The sequence below is a fragment of the Alosa alosa genome, chromosome 16, assembly GCF_017589495.1.
Source record: "Alosa alosa isolate M-15738 ecotype Scorff River chromosome 16, AALO_Geno_1.1, whole genome shotgun sequence".
Taxonomy (NCBI): Eukaryota; Metazoa; Chordata; class Actinopteri; order Clupeiformes; family Clupeidae; genus Alosa; species Alosa alosa.
Genome location: NC_063204.1, coordinates 8,972,510 through 9,000,009, shown reverse-complemented (window position 1 = coordinate 9,000,009; position 27,500 = coordinate 8,972,510). Strand labels below are relative to the sequence as shown.

Genomic DNA, 27,500 nt, shown 5'->3' with positions numbered 1-27,500 from the left:
TTTGTAAAAGGCTGGATCTCATGGCCGAGGTCCAGCAGGTCTCTTTAAACACAGCCCCAGGGCTAATTAAAGTGCTTGAACTTTTTATCGCAATGTGTCTCCCTTATTGAAAATAAAAAAAATAGCGCCGATTATACCGGAATTTCTTAATTTAAAGCCCCCTTTGTGCATTCACAATCACCCTGCTCCTAATACCTACGATATTAAGGGGGCTGTTAAAGATTCAAGGTGCAATCTTTTACACTTGGCCCATTGAGACAGGCACCCACGTATCCATTTCTTAGTGCTATCTTTACGGGGGTAGATTTGCATAATTGCCTGTGGCTCTTTAAAGGCCGCCGTAAAGGAGACACTAGGCAGCGTTCAGCAAGGCTCTCTCTCCACTGAATGCATATGGGGGACCGCTGGGGCTCCTCACAGGAAAATGAGTCGAATGGACTTACAGTGAGCACCTTTGTGCTGGTAATAGGACCCAAGGCCTTCGATTTGAGGATTATCGCTCGCATTCTGCTCTGAGGTACGCTGATGGTAGGTTCAAAGTATTTTAATGTGTGTGTGTGTGTGTGTGTGTGTGTGTGTGTGTGTGTGTGTGTGTGTGTGTGTGTGTGATGGTAGATTGATGGGAGTGTGTGTATGTGAATGTTTCTGTGTGACTGTGGGTTGGAGTGAGGTGTGTGTGTGTGTGTGTGTGTGTGTGTGTGTGTGTGTGTGTAAATATGGACGTGAGTGTGTATGTTAATGTGTGTTAGTGTGTGTGTGGGTGCTAGTGTGTGTGTGTGCTAGTGTGTGTGTGTGTGTATGTGTGTGTGTGTGTGTGTGTGTGTAAATATGGACGTGAGTGTGTATGTTAGTGTGTGTGTGTGTGTGTGTGTGTGTGTGTGTGTGTGTGTGTGTGTGTGTGTGTGTGTGTGTGTGTGTGTGTGTGTGTGTGCACAGCAGGAGTGTTAGACATCTTCAAAAGAGAACCCTCCTGTCATTCTCACCTTCTTCACAGTAATAACAGCCTCTTGCGTGGCGCCGTCCGTGAACACGTCGAACATGTCACTCCCGTCGTGCCCATTGCGCCTGTCATCACCAACGATCCGGTAGCGCATCTCGGCATTCTTCCCGATGTCCGCATCGTTGGCTTTCACTCGTCCCACCTGAGATCCCACCTTTGCCGACTCTGGCACCTCGAGACGGTAGCCAGCTTCAAGGAGAGAGAGAGAGAGAGACAGACAGAATGAGAGAGACAGAATGAGAGAGTGAGAGAGACATAGTGTGATAGAAGAGAGTGCAGGTGATGAGACGGTCAGGTGTGAACACGGTGGGGACTTACAGTAGTTCCTCCAACTGGCACCGTGTTGAGAGCATTTCTCACTCCCAACCTCGCTTATCCTACGAGACAACCTAAGCTCCATTTCTCTCTCTCTCTTTCTCTCTTGCTTGCTCTCATTCTCTCTCTCTCTCTGTCTCACTCTCTCCATTTGTTTATTGTTTAATAGAATTTCAGCTTCAATGAGCCATTTCAGGCCCCTCTCGGAAACATTGTCTGATGTCTGACGTCTGACGCTTATTGGCAGGGAAAGCCAAGTGGAGAGAAAGGGATTAGTTATCACCCTGAGTGACGCCACTCTCGCTCACTCTGCCGACACAGCCCAAGTTTCAGCTGCTCCTCTCTCTCTCTCTCTCTCTCTCTCTCTCTCTCTCTCTCTCTCTCTCTCTCTCTCATGCTCTGTCTCAATGGCAGCTGTCCCCCTGGGACACTGTTGTGGGTTAGGTGTGTGTGTGTGTGTGAAGGGTGGGGGTAGATGAGGATTGAGCATGCTGTGCTGTTTACATTTACCAAAGCTCCCCAATTAACATGTAACTTGACTCACTGAGCTTCTGATGTTTTCATTTTCCTTGATATCGCTCTCAAAAGGGTCATTCCACTGAATGCGGCATGAATACAGAAGTGTGATGTGGCATTCAAGGTAACCAACACCAAAATGACTCATTGTTACAAAAACCTTGAGCCAAAATGGTGCCAGTGCTTTCCAACGGCCATTTTAATGAACATGACTGACAGGTAGGGATGAAGTGGTCACTGGTAAACCATCCCATAATATAGACAGGCAATTCTAACAACAATACTAGCCACAGTATTATTTGATCCTTTCTTCCTTACATTCCTTGAAGCAAGGCATTAAGGGAAGTGTGGGGTTTATAGACCATTGTACTAGTGACAGAGTGCATTAAAGCACACCCACATCCCTGAGGGAGAACGGAAATGGGGGAACGGGGCAATATGAGTCGATATGAGACGGTAACCCAGCCAAGCGTTTACTAAACCCTCACCGTGTAATGTGCCTGTTGCCATCACATTCAACGTAAGTCAAAGACACTCTAAATACCAACAGCACTTATGTGCATTATGTGCATTGCACATGACAAATGGATCTAGCCGGGTTTCAGTAGCAGGGTTTGCTGTGCACATGCTCTAAGGGCCATAAGAACAACAACCAATTTAAGAGCATCTGCTTGTATATTTTTCCATTGGGTTTTGGTGGGGAACAGAAGTCGCTCTCCCTCGAGCCATTTGGTGGAATGAGTAGCTCTGGTTGTTTGCCTTCCCTAATCGCCCAGAAAGAAATGGAATAGAGAGGGGGAGAGAGAGGAAAAGACAGATATACACAGATAGACAAATAGAGCGAGAGAAAGAGAGTGAGAGCGAGAGAGAAGAGAGAGAGAGAGAGAGAGAGAGAGAGAGAGAGAGAGTGGATAAGGATGGGGTTGTGGAGGGTGAGGCCACTTACTTTGGAGGAACCGAGGGGGGCTGTTATTGACGTCCAGCAGGGTGACATTAATGGTGGTGGTCCCAGACAAACCCCCCATCTGGCCGGCCATGTCCTTGGCCTGGATCACCACCTGGTACTTCTCCCGGTTCTCCCTTTGCATGTCGGGCAGGGATGTCCGGATGACGCCTGGAAGGAAGCACTGAAGTTATCACGCAAGTATGGAGATGTAAAACTGACCTTGGCCTTACATTTTCATGATATGTCTATGTGCACAACAGGGTGGGGACAAAGACACCATTTATTTTCCGATACAAGTATTGAAGACTGACAAATAAAAGGAACCTGAAGATGATTCTTGACATAATGAGCTGCTACTTAGGTGGACTATGTGAACAAATAGTAGACAATAAATGACTAATAGTGGTTTTAATGAAGGGATTAAAACAACTGCACACAATCTGCACATTTGAATCTCCAAGTACTCAGCATTTCCCAGTGTATGCAAAGCCATAAGCTGTCATCTTCAATCTTCACGCAGGGTCCTCAAATGAAAAAAAAAAAAAACATGCTTTTTGTTTTGCATTGTTTTTCACTGTGGTGATGGAGGACAAGATTGTTGACAGTGGAGAGCCACCCGTGGCTGAAAGGAAAGGAGGCGTGGATGGCCATGGAGGAGCTGGCAGTGTGGGGTGGGGGGCACAGATGGGTGGTGGTGCTGCTGCTGTTGGAAACGAACATTTCTCCTGCCCTGAATGCACCTGAATGCACCTGAATGATGGCTACTGTGAGGCGGGCTGCACCGCCACAGCGCCTGCATGCTACTCAGCTCCACTAGGGCTCTCTGATGCACTCTTTGTGCTGAGGGGGGGATGTCAAAGCAGGAAAATAAAAGGAAGCATGTTTTCGTTATGGTGCTTGAAATGTAAGCAAAAAATAATGCATGCCGTTGTACAAAGATATACTCAACAATAACATACACACAAAAAAATAATAGAGGTACAGAGTGCCTGTGTGTGTGTGTGTGTGTGTGTGTGTGTGTGTGTGTGTGTGTGTGTGTGTGCAGAGTGCATTGCTTGTATCTAAGGCAAGCATACCCCACGCCGACACACACACATGCACACTCCAAGCTTGTTGTGTTTGGCCTGAGGAGAACTACCCATATATCCCCCCTCTAACATAAATACACATGCAGGCAAACACATGCACACATGTCTCACCAGTGTTGGCATCAACAGAAAAATATGGCTGCCCCTCCAGTATACTGTAGACCAGCTTGGCACTGTTCCCATAGTCCTCATCATCAGCGTCTGTTGCTGTAACCTGGATCACACTTGTACCTATAGAGAGAGCCAGTGGAAGAGAGACAGAGCGTGAGAGAGAGAGAGAGAGAGAGAGAGAGGGGGTTGACAAAAAAGGAAAAGTTTTCAGACAGCAGGCTGAACAACTACGATGTTTACAAAACACTTCTTCATTTCTCTTCCAATAACCATTCCATTACATCATTCTATTCTGTCGTTGTCGAGGTGTCAACATTCTAATATTGTCCAAACAGAGGCCTGGTGATATTTTTAGCCTGGTATTTACTCCCTAATACATCATTTGGGTAAATTAAACAGACTCCTGATGGTCCCTTTAATGAAATACAACGCACTGGAATTGGATGGCGTGCATCTGCAAGCAGGGTAATGATATTCCCAAGCGAAGGCTTCTTCTGATGAAGACGCATTGGCATTCGACATACTCGCGCAATCCAATTTTGTTCCCCATGGCTTGAAATTAACCCCATTATGTGGAATCGTATGCTGCACAGTGCAACAGACAGATGCACATGCATACTCACATAGGAAAAAAGCTCACAGGAGGCAAGGGCACCAACGATGGAAAGCAAACTAGCCATCCGATTGCCGATTTTGAGTTTGATCAAATAAAAACGTTGATGCTTTAAAGAGGCCCTGAGGGCTAACGCTCCACATAAGAGTGGCTGGCGTGGCCTTGACAGCTTGCCTGTTCAGTACTGCCCACACATTGTCCCACACATTGTAAATACGTCAGTCACAGCACTCCACACTTAAGTGCCGCCACAACGTTCTGTGAACCATACCTCTACTTACACTGTGTCTAGCAGGATGTATTACAGCACTATACCTTTTATGCTATACAAAAGCTTGAGATTTCTGGCAAATTGGCCTTTTTTCCCTCCCGTGGACCATCCTGTACAAAAGCGGTTTGTGAGATCAGAGAGACTTTGATCAGACGTGTGCTTATCTCGCTGTTATAATTTTCTGTCTCAATCATCTCAGAAATTAATCTCCTCCTCAAATGAGATCGACACATTATACTCATCTTTCATGACCCCCCGCCCGCCCCTTCTTTCTTTCTGTCTGTTATCAGGCCAAATTTCCTCTTCTCTTTTTTATCTGCTGGCACACACAATCAAGTCCAAGGTCAGATATCACGATGATCATAGATTTGGGATGCTAAGCTAAACGTGTTATATTTAGATGGTGTGGAAACGTGAAGGACTTGGGGCATGACGGTGGTGGCTCAGGCAGTAGAGGAATCTTTGGCCAATCAAAGCGTCCTTGAGCAAAACACCCCAAACTGCTCCCAATGTGCAGGTTGGCGCCTTGCATCAGAGTTTGAGGGTGTGTGTGAATGAGTAAATGCGGAGGCATGAAATTGTAAAGTGCTTTGAATGCTCGGAGGAGTACAAAACCGCTATATAAATTCAGTCGTACTTCTTTTCTGGATGTTTTTTTTTTTTTTTAACCTAGCTGACTTTCACTGTCAGGCTAGGAAGGTCTGTGACTCGGAGAGTGTCTCTCTGGCATTGACAACATTAACATTCAGCCCAGACCCGAAAGGAATCGCAGAATGTCCTCTGGGCACCTCATAAAATCACTGTGGAAAACTGAGGAGTAGCACGCCGTGCTAAAGGTAAACATATCCTCAATCACGCCACGACAGAAAAACGGGCCTTGCCAGAGTGCTCATGCCCTCAATTTGATTATATTATTCATTTGTGTTCTCAATGTTTGTCTCTGTGCGAGAGTGTGTCTATCTGTGTGTGTGTGTGTGTGTGTGTGTGTGTGTGTGTGTATGTGTGTGCGTGTGTGTGTGCGTGTGTGTGTGTGTGTGTGATTGTGTGTGTGTAGGCTTTGATATCCAGGCGTGTGTTACTAATAACTTTGTTCTCCTGTGGAGTGGACTTTGGAGGTGACCCCTCTTCCTTCAGTGGCTCCTGCGAAGGTGGCCACATATGCTACCCGTTCTGCCCGCACGGAGCCGTCCTTGGCAGCCGCGAGACCTCTGCCGCACCGCGTCAGATTTCCGACGGGCTCCGAGCATACTAATGAACGCGCAAACATCTGTCGCGCTCAGACTCCCGGCCCGCGGAACAGGGAGAAAAGCGTGGTTCACTCTTCATGGATCACCGCTCCGATCAGTGGCTGGCACGCGCCCGACACACGGCCAGTTTGTTTGGCTAGAAACGCGCGTAGTGCGCCACTGACCTTTCTTACTGGCATGATGAGAACGTACTCGGAATTCACATGTTGTCCACAAGCTGGACAGACAGAGTGAGTTACACAGTGACCTTTGAAGTTCACTTCAAACCCACATCAATAATGCACAATTATGGCATTTGTATTGTACTGTAAAAAAATCTATGAAGCATTTAACCATGAGTGATTATTCCTGAAAATGTTAATATGCTATAATATAATCCATCATAAACAAAATGAACTAGAAACGATATTAGCAGCAGGATAATGGCATAACACATTATGAGTGCGGTAAGATGATATTATGGCTTTTGTTTTACATATTCTCCTCTATGTCCTCTTGAGATAAGATAAAGAAACAAATCTCAAACAGTATCATTAAAGAGATCAAACATCTTGGTCATTAGTCAATTACATTATAGTCATTATATACAATTCATGCAGAATACAGAAGAATAGACCAGCAAGCAGTCATCTGCTGCATGTGCTCTAACTCTCTATGTAACCGCGGAATACTTTGCAGTCAATTCACCGAATCTGAAACCATTTCTATGGCACCTCACACACACACACACACACACACACACACACACACACACACACACACAGACACAAACAAACACATGCACACACACATACACATGCGCACACACACACAGTTGCACAATTGCACAATTTCAACCCAATTTTGCTGCTCTTATTTCTTCATTGTATGTGCCTTCTTATTTACTTTTTATTGTTTACTTGAATGTTATGTTTGTCTGTGGACTTAATTGGTAAAATATGTCTTGTCTTCACCGTGAAATAGTGAGAAACGTAATTTCAATCTCTTTGTATGTCTGGGCATGTGAAGAAATTGACAATAAAGCAGACTTTGACTTTGACACACACACACACACACACACACACACACACACACCTGTCCATCTGAGAGACCCAAACCGTTTCACTAGCCTCTAAAATAAATCATAAGGGAAACATGAATAATAGCACTCAGAATCCAGCGTATTCATGGTTCCTCAAAGTATATACATCCTCAATTCAATTCTTTGTCCTATTTCAAAACAATGCAAACAGATACAAGGCCATAAGGTAACAGACATTGGTATTGCTCGCACCCGTCCATCTGTGACTATACATTTAGCAGGAGGATAAGGCACCACCTGGAATGGCAATATCCCTCAGGAGACCTACAGTACGTCAGGCACAGAGCAGGTCCGCATTGACTGTGACAGGTACAGTAGCTGCCTTATAGCATGTTTACTAAGATGCTCACTGACATCTTTTTAGGTTCAGAGAATGTTCTGGCCATGCCACATTAAAAAATAAAGGCACAAGTAGCCAGTACAATGTCCAGCATGTGAAATAGAGTGAGGGAAAGATGGCCATCCTGGTGGTGCTCCTCATACAGTAACACAACAACCCTCCTACCAACACTTTAAACACTCTCTAACCACATCATTTTAGGTGCTGTTGTTGTTTTGGTTTCGCCCACACTGCTTGTAATACAGTGCTGCGATTTCAGGAAGGATAACGTAGCATGTACCATTTCATTTCTGTTTGCTTCTCTGCTATTGCTGTAAATAGCACCTACAGTACCATGTTTGTGTGTGTGTGTGTGTGTGTGTGTGTGTGTGTGTGTGTGTGTGTGTGTGTGTGTGGTGTCTGGGTGTGTGTGTGTGTATCTGTGTGTGTGTGTGTGTGTGTGTACAGTATGTGTGTATGTGTGTGTGTGTGTTTGTGTGTGTGTGTGTGTGTGTGTGTGTGTGTGTATGTGTGTGTGTGTGTGTGTGTGTGTGTGTGTGTGTGTGTGTGTGTGTGTGTTATGACCGTGGGTGTGGAGTGTGTGCTCATCCTCCCACAGACCAACACTGTGATGGACTCCCTCTGTGTCTGCCGACTGGGCCAGTGTTTACACAGACGAGGAGCCTAGTGGAAGTAAACATCACTCTAGCAACCCTTCAGATCCATCCCTCGCTCTCTCTGTCTCCCTCTCTCGCTACCTCTCACACTTTCTCTCTCTCACACACACACTCTCTTTCTCCCTCTCTCTCGCTCTCTTACTCTCTCAGGCCTGTGATAAGTGTCTTGTTAATATGAGTGTGGCCCAAAACGTGCTGAAATAGCTTTCTATGACTCTTGAGTTGATAGACCACAAATCTGTAAACCAGTGTCATCAGTGTTAATGGGTTACAATATTGGTTAAAAGGAAATATGTTTGCTGCATATTGGTGTTTTTTTTTCTTCTTTTTCGTAATTGCACATGAATGAAACAGCTCTTTGTGTGTTTGTTAATTAAAACATTAGCAGTGCATTTTCACCCTGGTCATATCTCGCTTTCAAAGCAAGCATTATAACTGTCTAAAACAACAGCAACAACAGCAACAGCAACAACACACTCTACAGTGTGTAAGGGCTTGAATGGTGTATTCCAGGCTTTTTCTCCCTTTTTTAACAAGCCTGCCTTGGTGGTGGTCACTGGTTCCATTGCCAGACTCATTGATTGGAAAATCAAACAATCATGATCTCTAATCAGAACAGGCTTCTGGTGTTTATTTTTCCCCAAATGAGCTTTGATTCGCTGGCTGTTGATCACTGACTCCTGAGGCAAGGTCAGCGCTGATCTCATAGTACAGAATTGATTTCAGCTTATGCACCATGACCATGTGCACACACTCTGGAACTAAGGATATCATAACATTGTCATCATAATCATTATTTACAGAAGATTATGAAACGTTTGACATCGTCAAAGGGGGATTGTGAGGATTTATTTATTTTTCAATTAGAAAAATATTTGTCTAATTTAATATTTTTTTCTGTTCATCTATTATATATGTGTGCTCAATTGTCTAGCAAAGCACTTTTTTTTACTAAAAATGCAATATGGGGAACTGCTGGGGGAGTGGCAGCATCTTGACCATGTTCAGGCCACATGAGTCTGATCACCCAAGGTAGTAGTAGCCTAAAGGCAGAAACATACTTAAAAATGCTAATAATGCTAATAATGTTAATCTTACTGTAATAATGCTAGAGCTAATGCTAATGTTAATGCTAATAATAATAAAAATAAAGAAGAAGAAGAAGAAGAATTTAACCTTAATTGCACCATTTCTTCTGACCCAAAAACGCCTGAAACATGTGAGCCTCTCTGCTGTCTGTGCCCATAAACAAAGCAAGTCCTCGAGGCAGCACACCCTCTCATGTCTCCCAACAGGAGCCAGCCCATCTCCCTCAGAAGCGAATGTGACATGGGACATGATGCTCGCGTCTCACACACACCATAAGCCGCCAGCAGGATTGTGCTGTGCACCTCTGTCAAAGCTCCCCCTCACTCTCTCTGTGTCTAGACTAGAACAACAACAACAACAACAACAAGCTTTGGAAAACTGTCAACAATGCTGTTGCAGTCTATCTGACATATCAATTCAGATTATCTTTTGGGCTTTTTCCCTTTTACTCAGACAGGGCAGTGAGGAGAGAGAGAGAGAGAGAGAGAGAGAGAGAGAGAGAGAGAGCAATGACAGCAGGTCGGACTCAAACTCAGGACCCCGGTGGACACCGACTGGTTGCGATGCTACCGTTTACACCACAGCTCCCTGTTTTCGTTGTTATGGCTGTTTTTTGCAGGGTATAGCGTAAAATGAAATGGGAGTTTTTACTCACCCACTTCGGACATCTCAGGCACAGTAGCCTGGTACGTGTCTCTGGAGAATTTGGGCTCGTTGTCGTTGATGTCGTGGATCTTGATGGTGAAGTTGGACCAGTCCTCCAGGGGCTGGCCTGTCCGCCGGTTGACGGCCTGGGCTCGCAGCACATAGTAGGCCTTCTCCTCGCGGTCCAGGCGCTTCTTGGCGTGGATGTCGCCCGACGTCTCGTTGATCTCGAACACCACGCCAGCACCATCACCTATAAGGACGTATTTCACGCTGCCGTCGCCTCTATCTTTATCCGAATGCAGCTGGAATTGAGGGATAGAGAGTAGGAGGAGAGAAGAAAAAAGAGAAGATGATTGAATGGCCGTAAAAGAAACAAGTACAAAATAGCAAGATCATTTACCAAGAAGTTGGCCTTGTATGAAGCCCAGGAGGTGTCGTTATTTTTGTGTGTCGATATGTTTGTGTATTAACAGAATAGCCGCTCATTTTAGTAAATATTAGCAATGTGTTAATGTATTAATGGGTAACATATCCTCCCTAAACTAAAGTTAACAAAAATATAGGACATATTTTATTTGAAATATACCATATACTGTTCTTCCCTTTTATATTGCAATGCCTGAAATGATTTACCTCTGTGACATGTGTTCCAAAAAGGAAGCACACAATACTATTTTTTTCAGGCTTTACAAGCCTGTCAAACATTAGGTGCAAAATATTTATCACTGAATCACTAAACTAATGCAGTGTAAAGATAACACAAGTTTGTGATATGGACAGTCATATTTGAAGCTCCATTTAGGAACATAAAGTAAGTGAGTTATATAAAGTGAGGAATTTAAAGTAAGTATGGTAAGTAATATGCACAATTGCAAGAATTACTAATCATTAATCACACTATTACTACAACACATTGTATCAAAGGATGTGACCATGCATTGTGCTCATTGTGACATAATCAAGTCTGACCCAGTCTCCCCACAACAGCCCTTTCACAGAGAACTTTATTTCAAGTCTCTCCAAGGTCCTTTCCGTTTGCACCTGTTCCTTAGCAACTTGTGCGCAACTAAGCACATCATTGAAGTCCCCAGCGCTCTTCAGCTGATTGCACAGTGTGTGGTCTTGATTGTAACAGCCACCTGAAGAGGTCGTCTCAGTGAACAAGAGGCTAACCCCTTACATACATCCTTCCAAAAGACAGAACACGACAGACAAAGAAAAAACAGGACTGACAGGAGTGTAAGAAGGGGGGGATTAATCCCAGGAGATGGAGGAGAAGGGGCTGGGAGCACATTCAAGTTCAAAAGGTGAATAGCCCCAAAAGTAAAGGTAGCCTTCTTCCTGTTAGTCCTAGCCAGAGGACAGCGCAGATGCCTGCCAAAGGGCAGCCATTCAAAAACTCTATGTAGGACATGGGTAGTCTTCTAAGATGCAGTTGATTAATGATGATTAATGCATTAATTAAAATACAAATTGATTAATAAATACATAAATAAATATAAACAAACAACATGAAGCTTCAGCTTTGAGTGGTTGCTCCAGCTGTCCCACATATTGGACACATTCGAAGACAGCAGCAGATTCCAGAGCATGGTGGATTTCTGGGTAGCCTTGAGTCTTTGCCTTAAGCGGCATTCAGGCAGGAAGAGACTAGAAGCGATGCAGCGACAAGACACTGTGGAATGCTATTGGAATCCAGCGCTTTGTAGTTAAACTAACGGAATGGGCGATAAGTGAATCACTGGCTGTCTGTGCGAGACTTTAGCATGGGTATTGCCATATCGTAAAGAGAGAGAGAGAGAGAGAGAGAGAGAGAGAGAGAGAGAAAGACAGAGAATGTGGTTATTTTGAGAGTGCATAGTGTTTCAGTCGACCCGAAGATACTAAATCCTCCTATCTTCTTCACTGTGTGTATGCAAGCAGTGCTACTTTACTATCTTAGGAGGACCATAAGGCAGATGCTTAAACCATTCTGCAAACCTGTACATTTGAGTTCAGGCCAACCTCTGGTTCAACATTCCATTTGGAAACCAAGAATTGCCTCCTCTTTATCTCTGCCACACACATCTAAAAGGCACTCCAGTTCAATTGCTCACTGTAAAAGCAGAGGCCATTATTCTAAAGACTATTAATTGGCCACTCCACGAGCCCTGTTGGAAAAGCCCCTCCTTTTCACTCAGAAGTTATTCACCCTTTTTTTAAGTCCATCCTAAATCTGTCCAATGCATAAGGATGTTACATAACACAAAAACAGGCACGCAGTATGGACATGGACATTTTGAGTTCCATTTTACTCTTTTATGCATGTTGAGTTCCATTTTACTCTATGTTTAAATTGAATCAATTTTACTCTATTTGTATGCATTTTGAGTTCCATTTACTCTTTTATGCATTTTGACTTCAATTTTACTATTTTTATGCATGGTCTTATGCAAGTTCAGTGGACAACCATCTGTATTCAGTAATGATAGTACAGTACTAGTATTCTATGTTGTGAAACTGTTGTGCATGACTACTGAAGAAATTGCACCTTTTATTGGCTATCTTAAAATAAAGGCTAATGTAATGCTGAATTATCTCAGAACATAATATATAGCCGCAACACATCTTTACTGTGTTTTCATGTTTTGGATATACTGTAGTATGTCAGCTGTCATGCATAGAAAAAAAATAGAAAGGGACATGATAACAAACCCTTAACAATGACACACACACACACACACACACACACACAGACACAGACACACACACACACACATTCACAAACACCAACCCATCTGCTTTGATATTCAGAATTCTTGTACACAACAACTTTACACACACACACACACACACACACACACACACACAGATGCAATTAACCTGTAGCCACCTATGGGTCTATGTCAAGTTGACCCTCATGCAAACAGGTGTGTAATGTAAAATAAATGCACACACCGGCAAAATAATCATATTCATCATGATCTCACGGCAAACACTGAGGAGTGCAATTCTAATGTATGCAAACATTAGACTGGGATTCATTATTGGCACGTTGACTTTGTTTGCTGTCATATCTCAAGGGCTCTCAGAGTGACTGGAAACTAGCAAGGGACACTGCACACAGCATCTCCACATGGGTATAAATACCATCACAGACAGAGAGAATATCTAATTATCTCTCTCTATCTCTCTCTGTCTCTCTCTGTCTCGCTCTCTATATCTACCTTTACCTCTAATCTATTTCGCTATCTCTCATATGCACATACACACAGAGAGAGAGAGAGAGAGAGAGAGAGACAGAGAGAGAGAGAGAACATTGTATGCATATATCTCTAAGTGCATTGCTAGCCCATTGAGTTATGGGTTAAGCGTGCAGTACTGAGGTCCCCCTTCATTGGTAATGCCACTGTGACTGTGTTAGCTGCCTATGAAGAAAACAATGCCGGTCCTTGTTACTGCCGATAAAAATAAGCCTGCGTGCTGCGTGCCGTGCTCATGGGATGAAAATCCACTAACTCATTAGCATAAGTGAGATTTGATGCAAAATAGTTGCCTCCTTCTAACTTCACAACACTGTAATCACTGGTGTAGAACATCTGAACATTAGAAGATTTCAACACATGTCCAAAATTATGTTTATAATTGTACAGTAGATTTAATATAGTCCCCACAAACCATCAGTTTTCCCAGGCCATATTCATCCACAGTGACCTTCAGTGAAGCACACAGTACACTCAATAACACATGATAATGAAAACAGGTGCACAACAAGCATGCTAAACACCCCAAGCCTTATGTTTGTATCTGATTGGGTGTCGGCTACTGAACTGAATCAAACTATCAGGAGATGGGAGCGGGAGGCTGAACTGAATGTAAGACAAAGAGCTGCCCTCCATACCACCTCAAACATGGGGAAAATCCCCTAATGGTGGCGTAATTTGAAATCCCACGTGCTTTACAGCAGTTGAAATCCTCTCATACACTCCAACACACAACGCCCGCCTCGTTCCCCCGCTGCCTTTCAAAAGTGGGCATTAATCCCTTAAAAGAATCAAGAGATGTCAGACTCTAAGGCTGTAAGCTGGAGGGGACTCTGTTACACCCCCCACCCCTCCATCCTCCACCTCTCTCACACACACACACACACACACACACAAAGACACACACACACACAGATGCACCCACACACACAGACACACATACACACCCACACACACACAGACACAAACACACACACAAAGACGCACACACACAGACACACATACACACACACACACACACACACACACACACACACACACAGACACACACACACAAGCACACCCCCATTGTATGCCGGCTAATTGCTGTTTGACAGTCAACAGACCACATAGGCTTAAGGGATTTACACGAGCTGTTTATTTTCTTAAATGGGAAAGTAAAAACACTTACACACACACAAATACAGTGCATACGCACATACATTAGTGTGCCGGCAACACAAACACACACACAAACAGACAAAAAAGTGTTTTCTCCTTGCCACTTGTAATGGGGGCCAAACATTAGGTTCAAAATGCTAACAGGCTGTGCCCTCCGTTGCACCCCTGCTACGATTGCTTCAAATCACGCCGTTTATAAAGCAGTGCTCTCGCGGGGCCTTCAACACAATACAAGATCACACCAAACTGCTGTCAGCTTTCACAGAATGCTAAGCAAAAAATGCAGCCAATTTCATTATAGCAGAACCCTTTAAAAATATCTGCTTTTCAGCAGGATGGTGCAGCAGTTAATCGGATAGTTTCCGGAAACTTCGAGGCTTGTATGAGCCCTATTTTAAGTCAAAAACACCATTGAAATGGTGCATTTTATTTGTGCTGAGTGCACTGGCCAGGGCCCTTTGCTGTTCCCAGTGTTCACTGTCGCTCTGACTGATGAGCAGTAAGTGTGTCTCAGCTTTCTCGCTTGCACAAAACCGAACCTTCAAGGACCACTCTAAGCTTTTAGAGTGGCTAAAGATGTGCTTCATACAATCTACACGATCAGCACTCCCAAATACAGCTGGACCCCACATACACACACACACACACACACACACACACACACTCTTTTCTCTCTCCTCTCTCACACACACACACATACACAACACACATTTCATGGCAGAGATTGTTATGAAATGGACAACAAACAGGATGGTCACCATGACATCCACCATTTCTTAAGATTTTTGAATTTAGGGGACAATCGCCAGGCCACTTTTTGTCTCTTGCACAGAAAGAGCTTGCACTGATGAAATGGTCTTGGCAGCCTTTAGAATAGAGTCTATTTATATTTGGCTCAAAACGAAAGTTCTATGATGTCAGGCAACAGTCACATGTAAACCCTAAAAGAACGGAATGTGCTACTAGTGTAGTTTCTACAGTTCCTACAGGAGAGTCTAGTTTCAGTTTTAATATATCTCTCTATTGAGCACCCACACCCACATAAATTGTCTTGATAAATACTGGAGAAAAGGAAAGAAATTTAATAATACTGCTAATACTACTACTACTACTACTACTACTACTAATAATAATAATAATAATAATAATAATAAGTATTATTGCTGTTTATTGTTATGACTTCCCAGCATTCTCTTCTGGACATGGTAAGAGTAGTACACTCTCTGAGCTCAGGTGCTTTAATACTTTGTGGGTCCTGGGCAGTAAAATGGTCCAAGTGCTCACTGAGAGAGAGGTCCTAGTGAAATCGCTCCTTCCTCCCCACCACCCGTATGGCCATTAGATAGATAGATAGATAGATAGATAGATAGATAGATACTTTATTGGAAATTGATCCCCAAGGGGAAATTACAAATCTGGGTGGCCCTCCCTTCTCCTGGGGGAAGATGGGGGCTATTTCGAGATGCTTACTGTAACAACAGTAAACATTTCAATTTGTTTCCTGTTAATGCAATTTCAGGGGAACTTCCTATTGTTGCCATGAAATCCTAATTGATTGTTAGTCCACTTATGTCTGTCTTCCCACCCATCTTTATGTAATGAACTTGCACTTAATGGCCATGCACCAGATGTTTTCTCTGTGAAATGTCCGAACAACACTGTGGTGCCCTAATTATTGAGCAGAACCCCCTGTGGACACTGCAAAGGCACTAAAAGACATTTTAGATGGACATGTCCTACAGCGGCATTCTGGTCATTACATACGGCTCAGGAAACACACACACACATACACACACACAGACACACACACACACACACACTCGCACAGTATAACAATATTATTGGTGGGGTGGCAACAACAATAACAACAAGCAGATAAATAAAAACAACGGCCAGTGCTGATTTCTCAGATTCCTTGCCTGCAGTGGACTGCCCAGCAACACACCCGGCATCCAGAAACGCTGTGGCATATTACAGACCAAGCGTTGCATACTGATGGAGGGTTGCTCTCTCGCTCTCTCTCTCTCTTGCTCTCTCTCTCTCTCTCACTCTCTCTTTCTCTCTCGCTCTCTCCCCTTCCAAGTCTCCAGATCCAGATCCAGCGCTTGGTGGCATTCACGGAAGTTGAACAAAGAGACCTTTTGTTCGAAAATGGGAATAATCGCGGGACAATTGCTCGTTAGCTCTTCTGTGCGAGAAAGGAAAAAAAGGGTCTAAAAAGAGTGGAGACAGTGCAGCTGTGAGATAAAGAGTGCGGTAACAAAGTTATATCTTGCCAGTGTCTTTTCTTGCACTGAGTATATTTTTTGGTGGGTGTTAGAGCGGCCTTGACCATAATGAGTGAAGAATGGCTAAGGAGGAACACACAGGAAGGCTCTGGAGCACTTTGCCTTTCATTTGCCTTTTTAAAAAACCATGTAGCACAAAATTAGCCTTTGACGCTCTGAACAGCTCGAGGAGTTAAATCCAATCCCTTGCATACTCAAACACAAACACACACAAACACACCCACACACACGCACGCACACACACACAGGGAGCGGCAGCTAGGCAGCCAAATCATTGGCAATTCCTGTCAGGTTTGTAGTGAGCACTGCTCAGTGCTGTGCCGAAGAGATAGGGAAGCACAGATCAAGCTCAGAATGGATACAGAATAATTATTGTGTGTTTCGTCCATTTCTTTGGTCCCCTGAATTTTGCTCTTTTTCTTTTTTCTCTCTCTCTCTCTGTCTATCTCTCTCTCTCACTCTTTAACTCACTCACACACACACACACATGTCCAATCTCACACACACAAACACTTTTACTGAAGCGTAGTCTTTAACTCTATGCACAGTGCAAACACACACGGAGGGGCTTTCTTTTTTCCTGTGCCTAAGTCAGTCACCATTGCGTCTTCATCCATCATAGCGACCGTGGCGTGTCCCTCGCTCAAGTGGACTGATTGTGGACTGTGACACGCTGTGTGAACTGCTGTGCGGTTTATGAGGCTGCACAACCTCAGCTGATTGAAAATGACCTTTTTGGACTCCACCTGTTTGACTGAAAAGACACTGTCATATCCAAACACACACCTCCCCCATAGTCACACTCAAAAGGTCGGAAGGGACACGATCCCTGACTTACCACAGGAAATTGCCCAATACAAACACACACACACACACACACAAACACAAACACTTACACACATAGTTGCAAGCAACTGTTTGCGTTGCGTAGAGGCTTTCATGGCTTTGAGCGGGTTTGGACAGCTGTAATAACCAGTCTACAGATAAGGCTTGTGGCTAAGGACAACAAACAACAAACACTGATCCTCATTTATTGTCTGGCTTCATATTCACTGCACAGGCATCAAGCATTTCCGGCCACTGTTTCTGTAAAAGGGAATGATGCAACATAAACAAATACCTCAAGCCTATTATGAAGGTACGACTAGGTCAAATTCTCCATGTAGTTCTTTATTAAATATGATGCTGGTTGGTACCATCCACACACACAGAATAGCAGGAGACCCTGAGAAGAAGAAATGTGTTGAATATGACCAAGTGATTACAGTACACTCAGGGATTGCACCTTTGGCTCTCGTATCAGATATAAATATCGGCATCTATATCTGGGAATGAGCTAGATTACAATGTGTAGGCTTCAGATTTATTTCAAGAATCGTCATGCACTTTACTTCAAACAGCATCTATGACCTGATCCCCTTGATTATTCAATTTCACAGAGAAAATGCTACATCTACTGCCTCAGAAAAACTCCTGTCGGTAACTTGCACTGGATCATTTAAAAAAAAGAAAAAAGAAAACACTCTGGTGAATGGGGCTTTATGTTTTTTTAATAAATTCAGTTACAAAGTGTAGACTTCTGTAGCATTTAGAAGCTACAGAATGCCTTTAAAATGATGATGATGATGATGATGATGTTTTGTGATTAGGTTGTGACATGTTTTGATTTGATTGATTTGGTAATTGATTTCCACTGGAAGTAGTGTGTTCCAAGAGCTGTTATCTTCAGTTCCAGTAGGCTACACCTTGAGGCGTCTTATCTCCTGTTGGGGAAAAAAAGCAATACAGTCCTCTAAGGCCTGGGTCCTATGGCAGTGGATGTAGCCTGGCAACCTCAGCTAATTTCATCATAAAAGAAGGAATATGTGTTTTTCTATCAGTTTTTGATCCATTAATAGGCTATTGAATAATATGTGAAATTTCTTGAGGTGAACATTCACAGAAAACATTTTTTTCCCATGAACGGTTAAATTTAACTGTTTTGTGTTAACAGAGAACGATCTCCGCAAACTGTTTGCAACTCAAGTGTTCACAAATGTTCACTGAGAACTGGCAAATGAAAAAACGGTCACGGACATTTGCCTATGTTCGTGAATTTCAATGCACTTTTGATGACCATATGCTACCAACTAACTTCCAAGGCTATTCCTCATCTGTTCCTCAAGCCTAGTTTTAGTCAATTATTTATCATTGAACACAACACAACTGATGAATGTTTGGTTAATAAGACAGAACAAATGTAGTCAGCATGAAAAAAAAAACATGTAGGAAAAGTTTGATGCTGTGAGTGCATTACTGGCAAAAGCCATCAGACTGGCGTCCAAACCATATCCATCATGCCCGTTGTTGACCTGACTGTTTTGATCTCAAGCCATCTGTAAAATCATTGCAAGTGTTGCTTGCTTTCCTCTATTCAAAAAGGTGTTGAAAACATAGAATATTTAATTCACAGGTGTGAAATTATGTTGAGTCCAATGCCACTCATCTGCAGAGGCACATGCACATAAACATACCACTACACACACAAGAGAGAGAGAGAGAGAGAGAAAGAGAGAAAGAGAGAGTGCGCTAGACATCAGGAGGTGACTTGAGTGTTTGTTCATTGTCATGGGCCAGTTCCACTGGAGTAGCGGGCTAAAGGGTTTGTTTACTGGGCCTCCACAATGTCCCTCCAACCTCGCGGGAGGTTAATAGGATTGTGTTCACATGGACGCCGCACACCGCGCAGACCGTGAAGGGACTGCCCTCTCCTCCGGCTCGGCACACAAAAGAGCGACAGATTGCCTCTTGAGCGCCTGCCGCTCACGCTCCTGATCCGACCACTCACCACTTCAGGTAACCACCACGCAGCGAGGAACAAGGGCTAATGTCCACCTCCTCTGTGTGGGCGAAATCGGCCTCCGACGCCAACCTGGCTTCAAGTATACAGTCGGAAGGAAAAGAGCAAAAGGGAGCTCTAGGTGTTAGTTAACATCTTGAGCAGATGCCATCCTCAAGACCCATAAGGCTGTTATGCCTTGCAGGTGATAAGCTATCACTCAGTTGAGAACCTGCTGAGACGTAGGTGAGAAGAACCCCGAGGAGTGTATACTCACTTTGCAGTGCAGTAGAGCTTCTAGTCTCACCACACAACAGTTGTAGCACTGCTCTACACATCTGTTCCAGGATGAACACACACACACACATGTTGAGAATAATTTGTGTATATCGCAAGTGGGACAATTGCTTAATCTAGTAAGATTACTTATATTTTCTTATTCACTATTTGTTTTGGCCCGTGGATCTATTCATCTCTCGTGATTCACAGAGTTCATTTTCTGCTGCTGGTAATTTATGCTCTTACTCTCCCACGCAAAATGCATTTCATCATACACATAATTGAAAAATGTTCCTCCGAGAGGTTTGCCACAGTAGGAGGGAAGGAGAGAGAGAGAGAGAGAGAGAGAGACAGAAAGAGAGACTCAAAATTAATTTGTTGAGGTGTCAATATGCCAAGTTCACTGGTCTAGCACATTCACGGTCAACGGTTTGTTTGGGTCGTTTTCTCCACCATTTGTTGGTTCGCTCTACGACGGCACCAACAGCGAAACGGAGCCTTCAATCAGCGGGCGGCATAATGGCGGACACAGGAAGGTGGTCTGCGCGTGATCGGGATGGGAATAAATAGAGCCTCCAGCCGCGCCAAGGCGCTAGGCTGGGGAATTATCTTTATGAGGTGGACCATCAATGTCTCTGATGGCGTCTCACTGGGCCTCTAAGTGCATGCCTGACTGCCTGTCCACTGAGCTCACCAGCCATTCCAGACACACACACACACACACACACAAACACACAAACACAGACAAACACACACACGATGAATCTTCGGAGAGAGTGTGAGAGAGAAAGACAGCCTTCCCCCTCCCCCGTTTCCACCCTCTCCTATGACTTGTGCTACACGTGGGTGTGAGTTCCTCCCTGTGCTGTGCTGCATTTATTGCGGCCCACTGTCGTTGTGGCACTTTAATTGGGAATAGGAATGGGCAGCGGGGGGGGGCGGGAGCCAAACGTCTGTAATTGCTGTCATGCCAGGAAAGTCGCCGTTCGGAGAGCCATCAAAGTGCCCTCGGGAACCAAGCCAGGTCGCTGCAGCGGGTGAACACCCCGCCCCCCACCCACCCCAATCCTATCCAGAACGTTGGTACCACCATGAAAGGAAGCCCATTCTGCCTGCCTGCTGCTGATTTATTGTTTAATTCCCGTCGTTTCTTCTCGATGTTTGTTTTGTGCCTCTAACAAGTGAGAAAGATGCTATCTCAACGTAGTCATCCAAACGCACTCCTCCATCCCTCTCTCCCCCACTTTCTCATTCTCTCTCTTTCTCTTCTCGCCTATCTCGTTGCTCTCCCACTCCAGCGCGAGCGAGCGAGGCACCCAGCACATGACACTTGTTTACTTGCGAGGATGAAGCGGGCGATGAAAGTGAGCTTCCGCGCCGAAAATTGGCTGTCAACAGTCGCCTCGCGTTCTCCGGCACTCTCTCTTCCCCTCCCTCTCGAGGGAGGGATCAATGCGCCTGCTCCAAATTACCACCGTCGCGTTAGCGTTAGCCGCCGCCTACCACTGCGCGCACACACACACACACACACACACACACACACACACACACACATACAAACATGTGGGCAGGGAGGAAGCCTGACAAGAGGAGAGGGATTGCGTACGGCAACTGTGATCCGGCGGCTCGGCGTGCGGCGGCGCAGCTCGGCTGCTCAGAGGAACACTTCCTCTGGTGCGATGCTTATCTGCCCCGCCGCTGGCAGACAGGAAGGCTGGCACACCTTTCAGAGCGCTGGGAGAGGAGATGCAAGATGGAGTGAGAGAGAGAGAGAGAGGGGGGAGGGTGATACAAAAAAGAGACTGGAAGAGAGAGAAAGTGAAACGAAAAAAAGATAGAGAGAGAGAGAGAGAGAGAGAGAGAGAGAGCAAAACTTAGAGGGGGGTGAAAGTAAAAAAGTGAGAAAAAGAGGAAGGGAGTGGGAGAGAGGCGAGAGCAAAACTGAAGAGAGCGAGAAAGAGAGATAGAAAGGAAGAGAGAGAGAGTTTGAAGTCTGGCTCTGAGATTTACTTCTTTTTGCATCAACTAAGTCCAACAACTATCTTGTTTGCATAATCTGGGCCTCTCTGCAGCCAGGCCCTGCGCTCGCTCGCTCGCTTGCTCGTTCGCTCGCTTGCTCGTTCGCTCGCTCTCACAGCCTCCAGAGGGTCCACGCTCTCTCTGCAGCCAAACGCCATCCCATACGCTCACTAACTCCAAATACAAGCCTGGCTGGCGCTCGGCTCTCCCTTTGCTTTGCTGTTGCCGGCCGATGCCATGAACGCTGTCGGTAGCGTTCCCAACTGCTTCCTAAATGCTGAGAGGTGCACACTTACTTAGGTGCTCTATTAGGTGCAACAGTGATGTTCTCCACCCAAGCAACTTCCATTGAACACCTATTAGACCATGAGTCACATTCAATATAGCCACTCGCCACACACATACACACACACACACACACACACACACACACACACACACACACACACACACACACACACACACTCGGCAACACCATCATCTGGCTGGAGAACGAACTCAACCACTGGAGAAACGGTACACACACACACACACACACACTCACATACTCACAGTCCCTACCTTGCCCACATACTGGTCAAGGCTTCCGGTATACTCCTCCATCACGACAAACGTATTCCACATCCACCCGCGTTTGGTGCGGTGCAGAATCTTGCCGTCCGTCTGTGGCGTCGTGGCGACGGGGGCGTCTGTCTGTGGCGTTGAGGTCTCGTTGAAATAACTGACATCTGCCACATCGGTGACATTCTGCCCGCCCTCGCCCATGGGCAGAGGCACGGTGTGGTCCAAGAGAAGGAGCACCACTAGGGGGAGGAGGTGGTGACACGGGGTCATGGTGTCCGATCAGGTCGAGGACGACTTTCACAATGAGCCAGAGTCAGTTAGGAAGGGGAGGAGGAGAGCGCTGAGGGTGCCTTTCTGGAATCCAGCGCCTCAGAACTGGGCATTTTAACCCCCTCAAGGCAATCTTCAAATATGTCCAGCTCAGTATCTGTGAGAAAAAGAAAAAAAAAGCAAACATAACATTAGCCAAAAGCACCCAGCAGTGAGAATTTTAGATTAATCCCTCGTAATCCACTGCAGAGAAGTCCAAACACTGTGTAAGGCAATATGTTTTAATCATTCCAAGGTTGTGGGAAGGGAAGAGAAGTTTTTCACGCTGCCCAGTGCAGTGCACACAGGGAGTGTAGCATAAACGGAGAAAACAATTCTCGGTTGACACTGTCAGCAGCTATTGATCCTCAATATGCATGGAAGGAAGACAGCATCCAGAGTGGAAATGCTGATGCGCGTTAGAGCACCGACAAAGCAATCCCACTTTTAGTTCTCTCTCTCGCTCCAAAAAACTGCAGTCAAGTCACATCCACTCTCCCCTTTTTGCAAAATCACACAACACTCATAAACATAAACTTCTGTTTCAGAGCCAAGAAGTCTGTATTCTGTGGGCGCACTCAAACAGTATGTGGGCATCCACCACTGACAGTGCTCACTGTAGAAGGCTCTAATTAGCGACTGCGGCCCACAATAGCAACAGCAGCAACAGTGGCGGCAGCGGCTTGCGCAGCGGACGTGAAAGAGCTGTGCTTTTGCCATGCCTCACCGCGGCCCGCACTGCACGCTACTCCCCCTGGAACGCGCCCCTGATAGGTAATTTGGAGGATGCATGCATAATTTATTGACTTTTGGAAGTTAGTCCTAATAAATCTCAGTTGCCAGTCGTTGCAGAGAGAGCAAAGTGGCGTGCATGTCTGTGTGTGAGTGCGTGTGTGTGTGTGTGTGTGTGTGTGTGTGTGTGTGTGTGTGTGTGTGTGTGTTTAACGGGCGCCGAAGAGGCTGGAAAGGCCAGCGTGCCGGGTGCTACTCTTGACATGCATTCATTACTCCCCAAACACACACACACACACACATTACGCCCCTCATAGAGGTTGACGTGGGGTGGGGGGTGCTGAACCACATTCATAATATTGGCACGTTTCTTTTTGTTCCACCATTCAAATAATAAAAAAGAAAGAAAGACAGGATGGAGAGAAAAGAGAGGGAGAGAAAAGATAGGAGAGAGGAACAATGTCATCTGATGCATTTGAATGAACAAAGACACTTGAGGCTTTTTTTTTGTCCTCCGCACAAATTAGTATTATGGTTCCATTGATGAGACAGAAACACCAGATGCCAATGAATATAATCCAATGAATACAAATCTAATGATTCAGCTAATGAGATGTAAAGGGGAAGAGAGAGAGAGAGAAAAAAAACACAGGGATTATGCAGGGCAGCACGAATTAAAAGAGTGGAATCAAGCACTGTAGTCACGTTAGCACACCAAATAAAAACTCTCTCACTCTCCCTCTCGCAGTACCAATTAGAGAGAGGCTCCCAGTGGGCAAATACTCTGATAAAAGTCCTAGGATCCAGCTAGCATGAATAAGCTAAAGAATTTCATACTGCATCTCTCTGTCCCTCGACAGCTTTGAGAAACTCGTTCAGAGGACAGCTACTGGAGAATGGCACCAGCTGAAGTCTGGACACAATGGCATTTAAAAGACTGAAGAATGAGCACTGACAAGAGAGTGGCCTAAGTGGCGTGAAATTTAGAGGGACGGTCAGACGCTTGGCCGCGTCATTGTTCAGCTGAGGCCGGCCCATCTGCGTCGTCTGTTGTGTACATCATAATGAGCTGGACTAATGGCCCGAGTCTTTCCCCCGTGCGCGCGCCGGCCCCATCGCCTAGCCCTCAGCCCGGGGCTTTAAGCATATGGGTCCGTTTAGCTTCGAAAAAATGCTCCTGATCGCCACCGGATCAAAAGACAGGCCCCTGCCTGATGACCTTGAGTGGGCGGCCCCAGCTGGCCTGAGTCGCGTCTCCGTGGCGTACGGCACACGTACGAATGCTTGTCTGGAAAGGTCCGACTCTGTCCTGCCTGTCAGGCAATTCCTCTGATCTCCGCCAGCTCAGATCGTCGTAACCGCGGTAACCGACCGACTCGTTATTCCTGACGTTGGGCAGCTCCATTTCAAAGCATCTCAATTATTTTCTACACTATTACCATAATTGAACCGGGATCAAAAGATCTCTCTCCCGCTCGACACTGTTCCCCTCCCACCCCAACCAAACGCAGCAGTGCCCCCCCCCCACTGCCCCATGGGGCCAGCGTCTTATGCAGCTGTTTACTCTGACCGAGTGTGTATTCTTTTGTTTTGTTTATGACACATTTCACAGTAACAGGTTCCTCGTTGTGCCATCAATGTGTGTGAAACTCGACTGCAGAGGGTTTAAGGGCTCTCAGAGTGGTGCTTGCATCCTACATGCATTCACCCACACACACATACACACATGCGCGCACACACACACACACACACACACACACACGCACACACACGCGCGCGCATACACACACACACACTCACAGAAACGGACACGCTGGAGGATAAGTGGGAAGTGAAGGCAGGCCTCCTCCCTGTCCAGATAGGAGATATATTTTCCTCCCTGCAGAGATGGGGAAACTTGCAGGGTGCCAATAAGCCTTAAGCTGATAAAGCGTTTTTTTCTCTCCTCTTATCGCCTCTCCATGAGCCTGCAAGCTGCTATGGGTGTGACAGTAGCATTCCGGAAAAGACCGCGGGAATGTGTGCGGCAATTAATCTGGTCTGATTCTTGTGATTGCATTTCCTAATTATCATTCAAGGCTGTCCTTGAGATTTTAATAGCATTCTGGATATTAATCTTTGATGCAGCATGGCTATTGAGTGCTGGACCAGAGAGGCTTCTTTAAAAGTCTGCCAAACACACAGGAAAAAAGAGAAATGGTGCTAAGAAACGAAGCCGGGGAAAATCCTCACCAGATGTTCACGACTCCCACTTAATGATCTCAACTTGATTGGCGCATTAAATGCCCTAAGTGCATTAAAAAAGTTGTTTATTGAGAGGAGAGCTTGTTGTGGATGGGAAGTGTGTGTTTGTGTGTGTGTGTGTGTGTGTGTGTGTGTGTGTGTGCGCGCGCGTGTGTGTGTGTCTCCATCTAAGCTAAACTGCAAATTAGAGGCAGAAGAGTGAGAGCCAAGAGTATGTGTTTGCTGTTTTGTAGGCTTTATAGATAGGTGACGATGAGCACTCACAGACATACAGAGGTGTGTGTGAATGTTTGCATGTGTGAGAGCAGGGGGGAAAAACAGTGAGAGGTGTGTGACAGGAAGCATTCGGGATGAAAATGCGCACATAGTCCTTCCGACATTGTCAGAATAAGCTGTGGGTCACATTGAAAATATATTCAAATTGTCACAGACCATTGTTTACTGAAATCATGCTCAAAAGGACTATGCGTGTATTAGGAATCCAGGAGTGCCTACATAAAAAGCCATTTTTGGTCAACACTTCACACTGCATCACCCCGACATACTCCACACTCATACGTTTTTCTCATTGTTTTCAGAGGAAGAAACACTGTGTGTTGCATTCTATATTCCTGTCTGTGGGGAATATAATAATACAGAGATGTATATGGCTGCCTAGAAGTGTGTCTCTGTGTGTGTGTGTGTGTGTGTGTGTGTGTGTGTGTCTGTGTGTGTGTGTGTGTGTGTGTGTGTGTGTGTGTGTGTCTGTGTGTGTGTGTGTGTGTGTGTGTGTGTGTGTGTGTATGTATGTGTGTGTGTGAGTGTGTGTGTGTGTGTGTGGGGGTGGATGAGTATGTGAACAAGTCCTCTAGAGAAATATAGTCCCGTCTGGAACACTCCTCTAAAGGGAATTCAAATCCCAAAGCTAAGCCCCAGACTGCTTCACAACCGCACACATGGACACACACAAACACATGTGGCCACACACACACACACACACACACACACACACACTTTTCATCACGCACAGATACAAAATGACATCCATAAACAGAGGTCTAACCTCACTCCACCTCTCTTTCCTCCTCCCTGTCCTCTCTCTCTCTTTCTCTCTGTTCCTCTCTCACGCATACACACTCCAACACTTTTTCTTAAAAAAAAAAAAAAAAAAAACATGTCTTGCCTCTCTACTCACGCACTAACACTGCATTTCTACAGCCTAAGGACATGCAGTGCAGCCTACACCTTTTACTCTGTCACTGTAGACGCTTGAGTTGCCACTTCTCCAGTGCTGTAGCTGCCTCATAGAAATGAACAAAGATGTAAATAAGCTGGTGTTAAATATAATTCTGTCCGCCTACGTATTAATCTAAGACATGAATGCCATTACACAAGGTCATGCAAAGCGTGAGAGAAACATCACAACACCAGAAAAAGAGAGACACGGAGAGACACACGGAGAGAAAGATTGAGGGACAGACAGACAGACTGGAAATCTAAGCAAAGGGGGGGGGGCAGCGAGAGAGAGAGAAAATGTGTATAGTCATTGTGAAACATTGATGGCTTTCTTTGTTGCATGTCATACTTTGTGCCTCACATTAACTATTCAGCAAGGCCAGGCTTTGACGGGAGTGGCAACTGACACATACATACACACACATAACACACACACACACACAGACACACACACACACACACTTGTATGCACAGAACCACAACCACATATCACTAGCCTCTAACTTCTTCCCGTTCCAAAGTGAATGGTTAAGTGCTCTCTCTCGCCTTCTCTCTCTCTCTTTCTTTCTCACTCTGGCTGAGTGTATGCGTGTTTGTGTGTGTGTGTTTGTGTGTGTCGGGGTGTAATGAAGTCAAGGAATGAATAAGTAAGGAAGGGAAGCAGGGAGTAGATGACAAACGACAGGGGGACAGACGAGACAAGGGATG

General features: G+C 45.2%; 1 protein-coding gene across 7 annotated transcripts in view; it reads right to left on the bottom strand.

Annotated features, from left to right (window-relative positions):
- The window catches only part of LOC125309546 (cadherin-10-like), a 47,760-nt gene that overhangs the window by 16,214 nt on the left and 4,046 nt on the right, over nucleotides 1–27,500 (bottom strand). For 4 of the 7 annotated variants that reach the window (XM_048266544.1, XM_048266541.1, XM_048266546.1 and 1 more), the window contains 5 exons: nucleotides 22,281–22,719; nucleotides 9,929–10,223; nucleotides 3,977–4,096; nucleotides 2,778–2,945; nucleotides 984–1,189 (listed from right to left, as the gene is read on the bottom strand). In XM_048266544.1, coding sequence (XP_048122501.1) covers nucleotides 984–1,189; nucleotides 2,778–2,945; nucleotides 3,977–4,096; nucleotides 9,929–10,223; nucleotides 22,281–22,562 — 1,071 coding nt within the window. In that variant the 5' untranslated portion in view covers nucleotides 22,563–22,719. The remainder of the gene's footprint in view (nucleotides 1–983; nucleotides 1,190–2,777; nucleotides 2,946–3,976; nucleotides 4,097–9,928; nucleotides 10,224–22,280; nucleotides 22,720–27,500) is intronic. The other 3 variants (XM_048266545.1, XM_048266547.1, XM_048266548.1) reach the window with 1 other exon arrangement.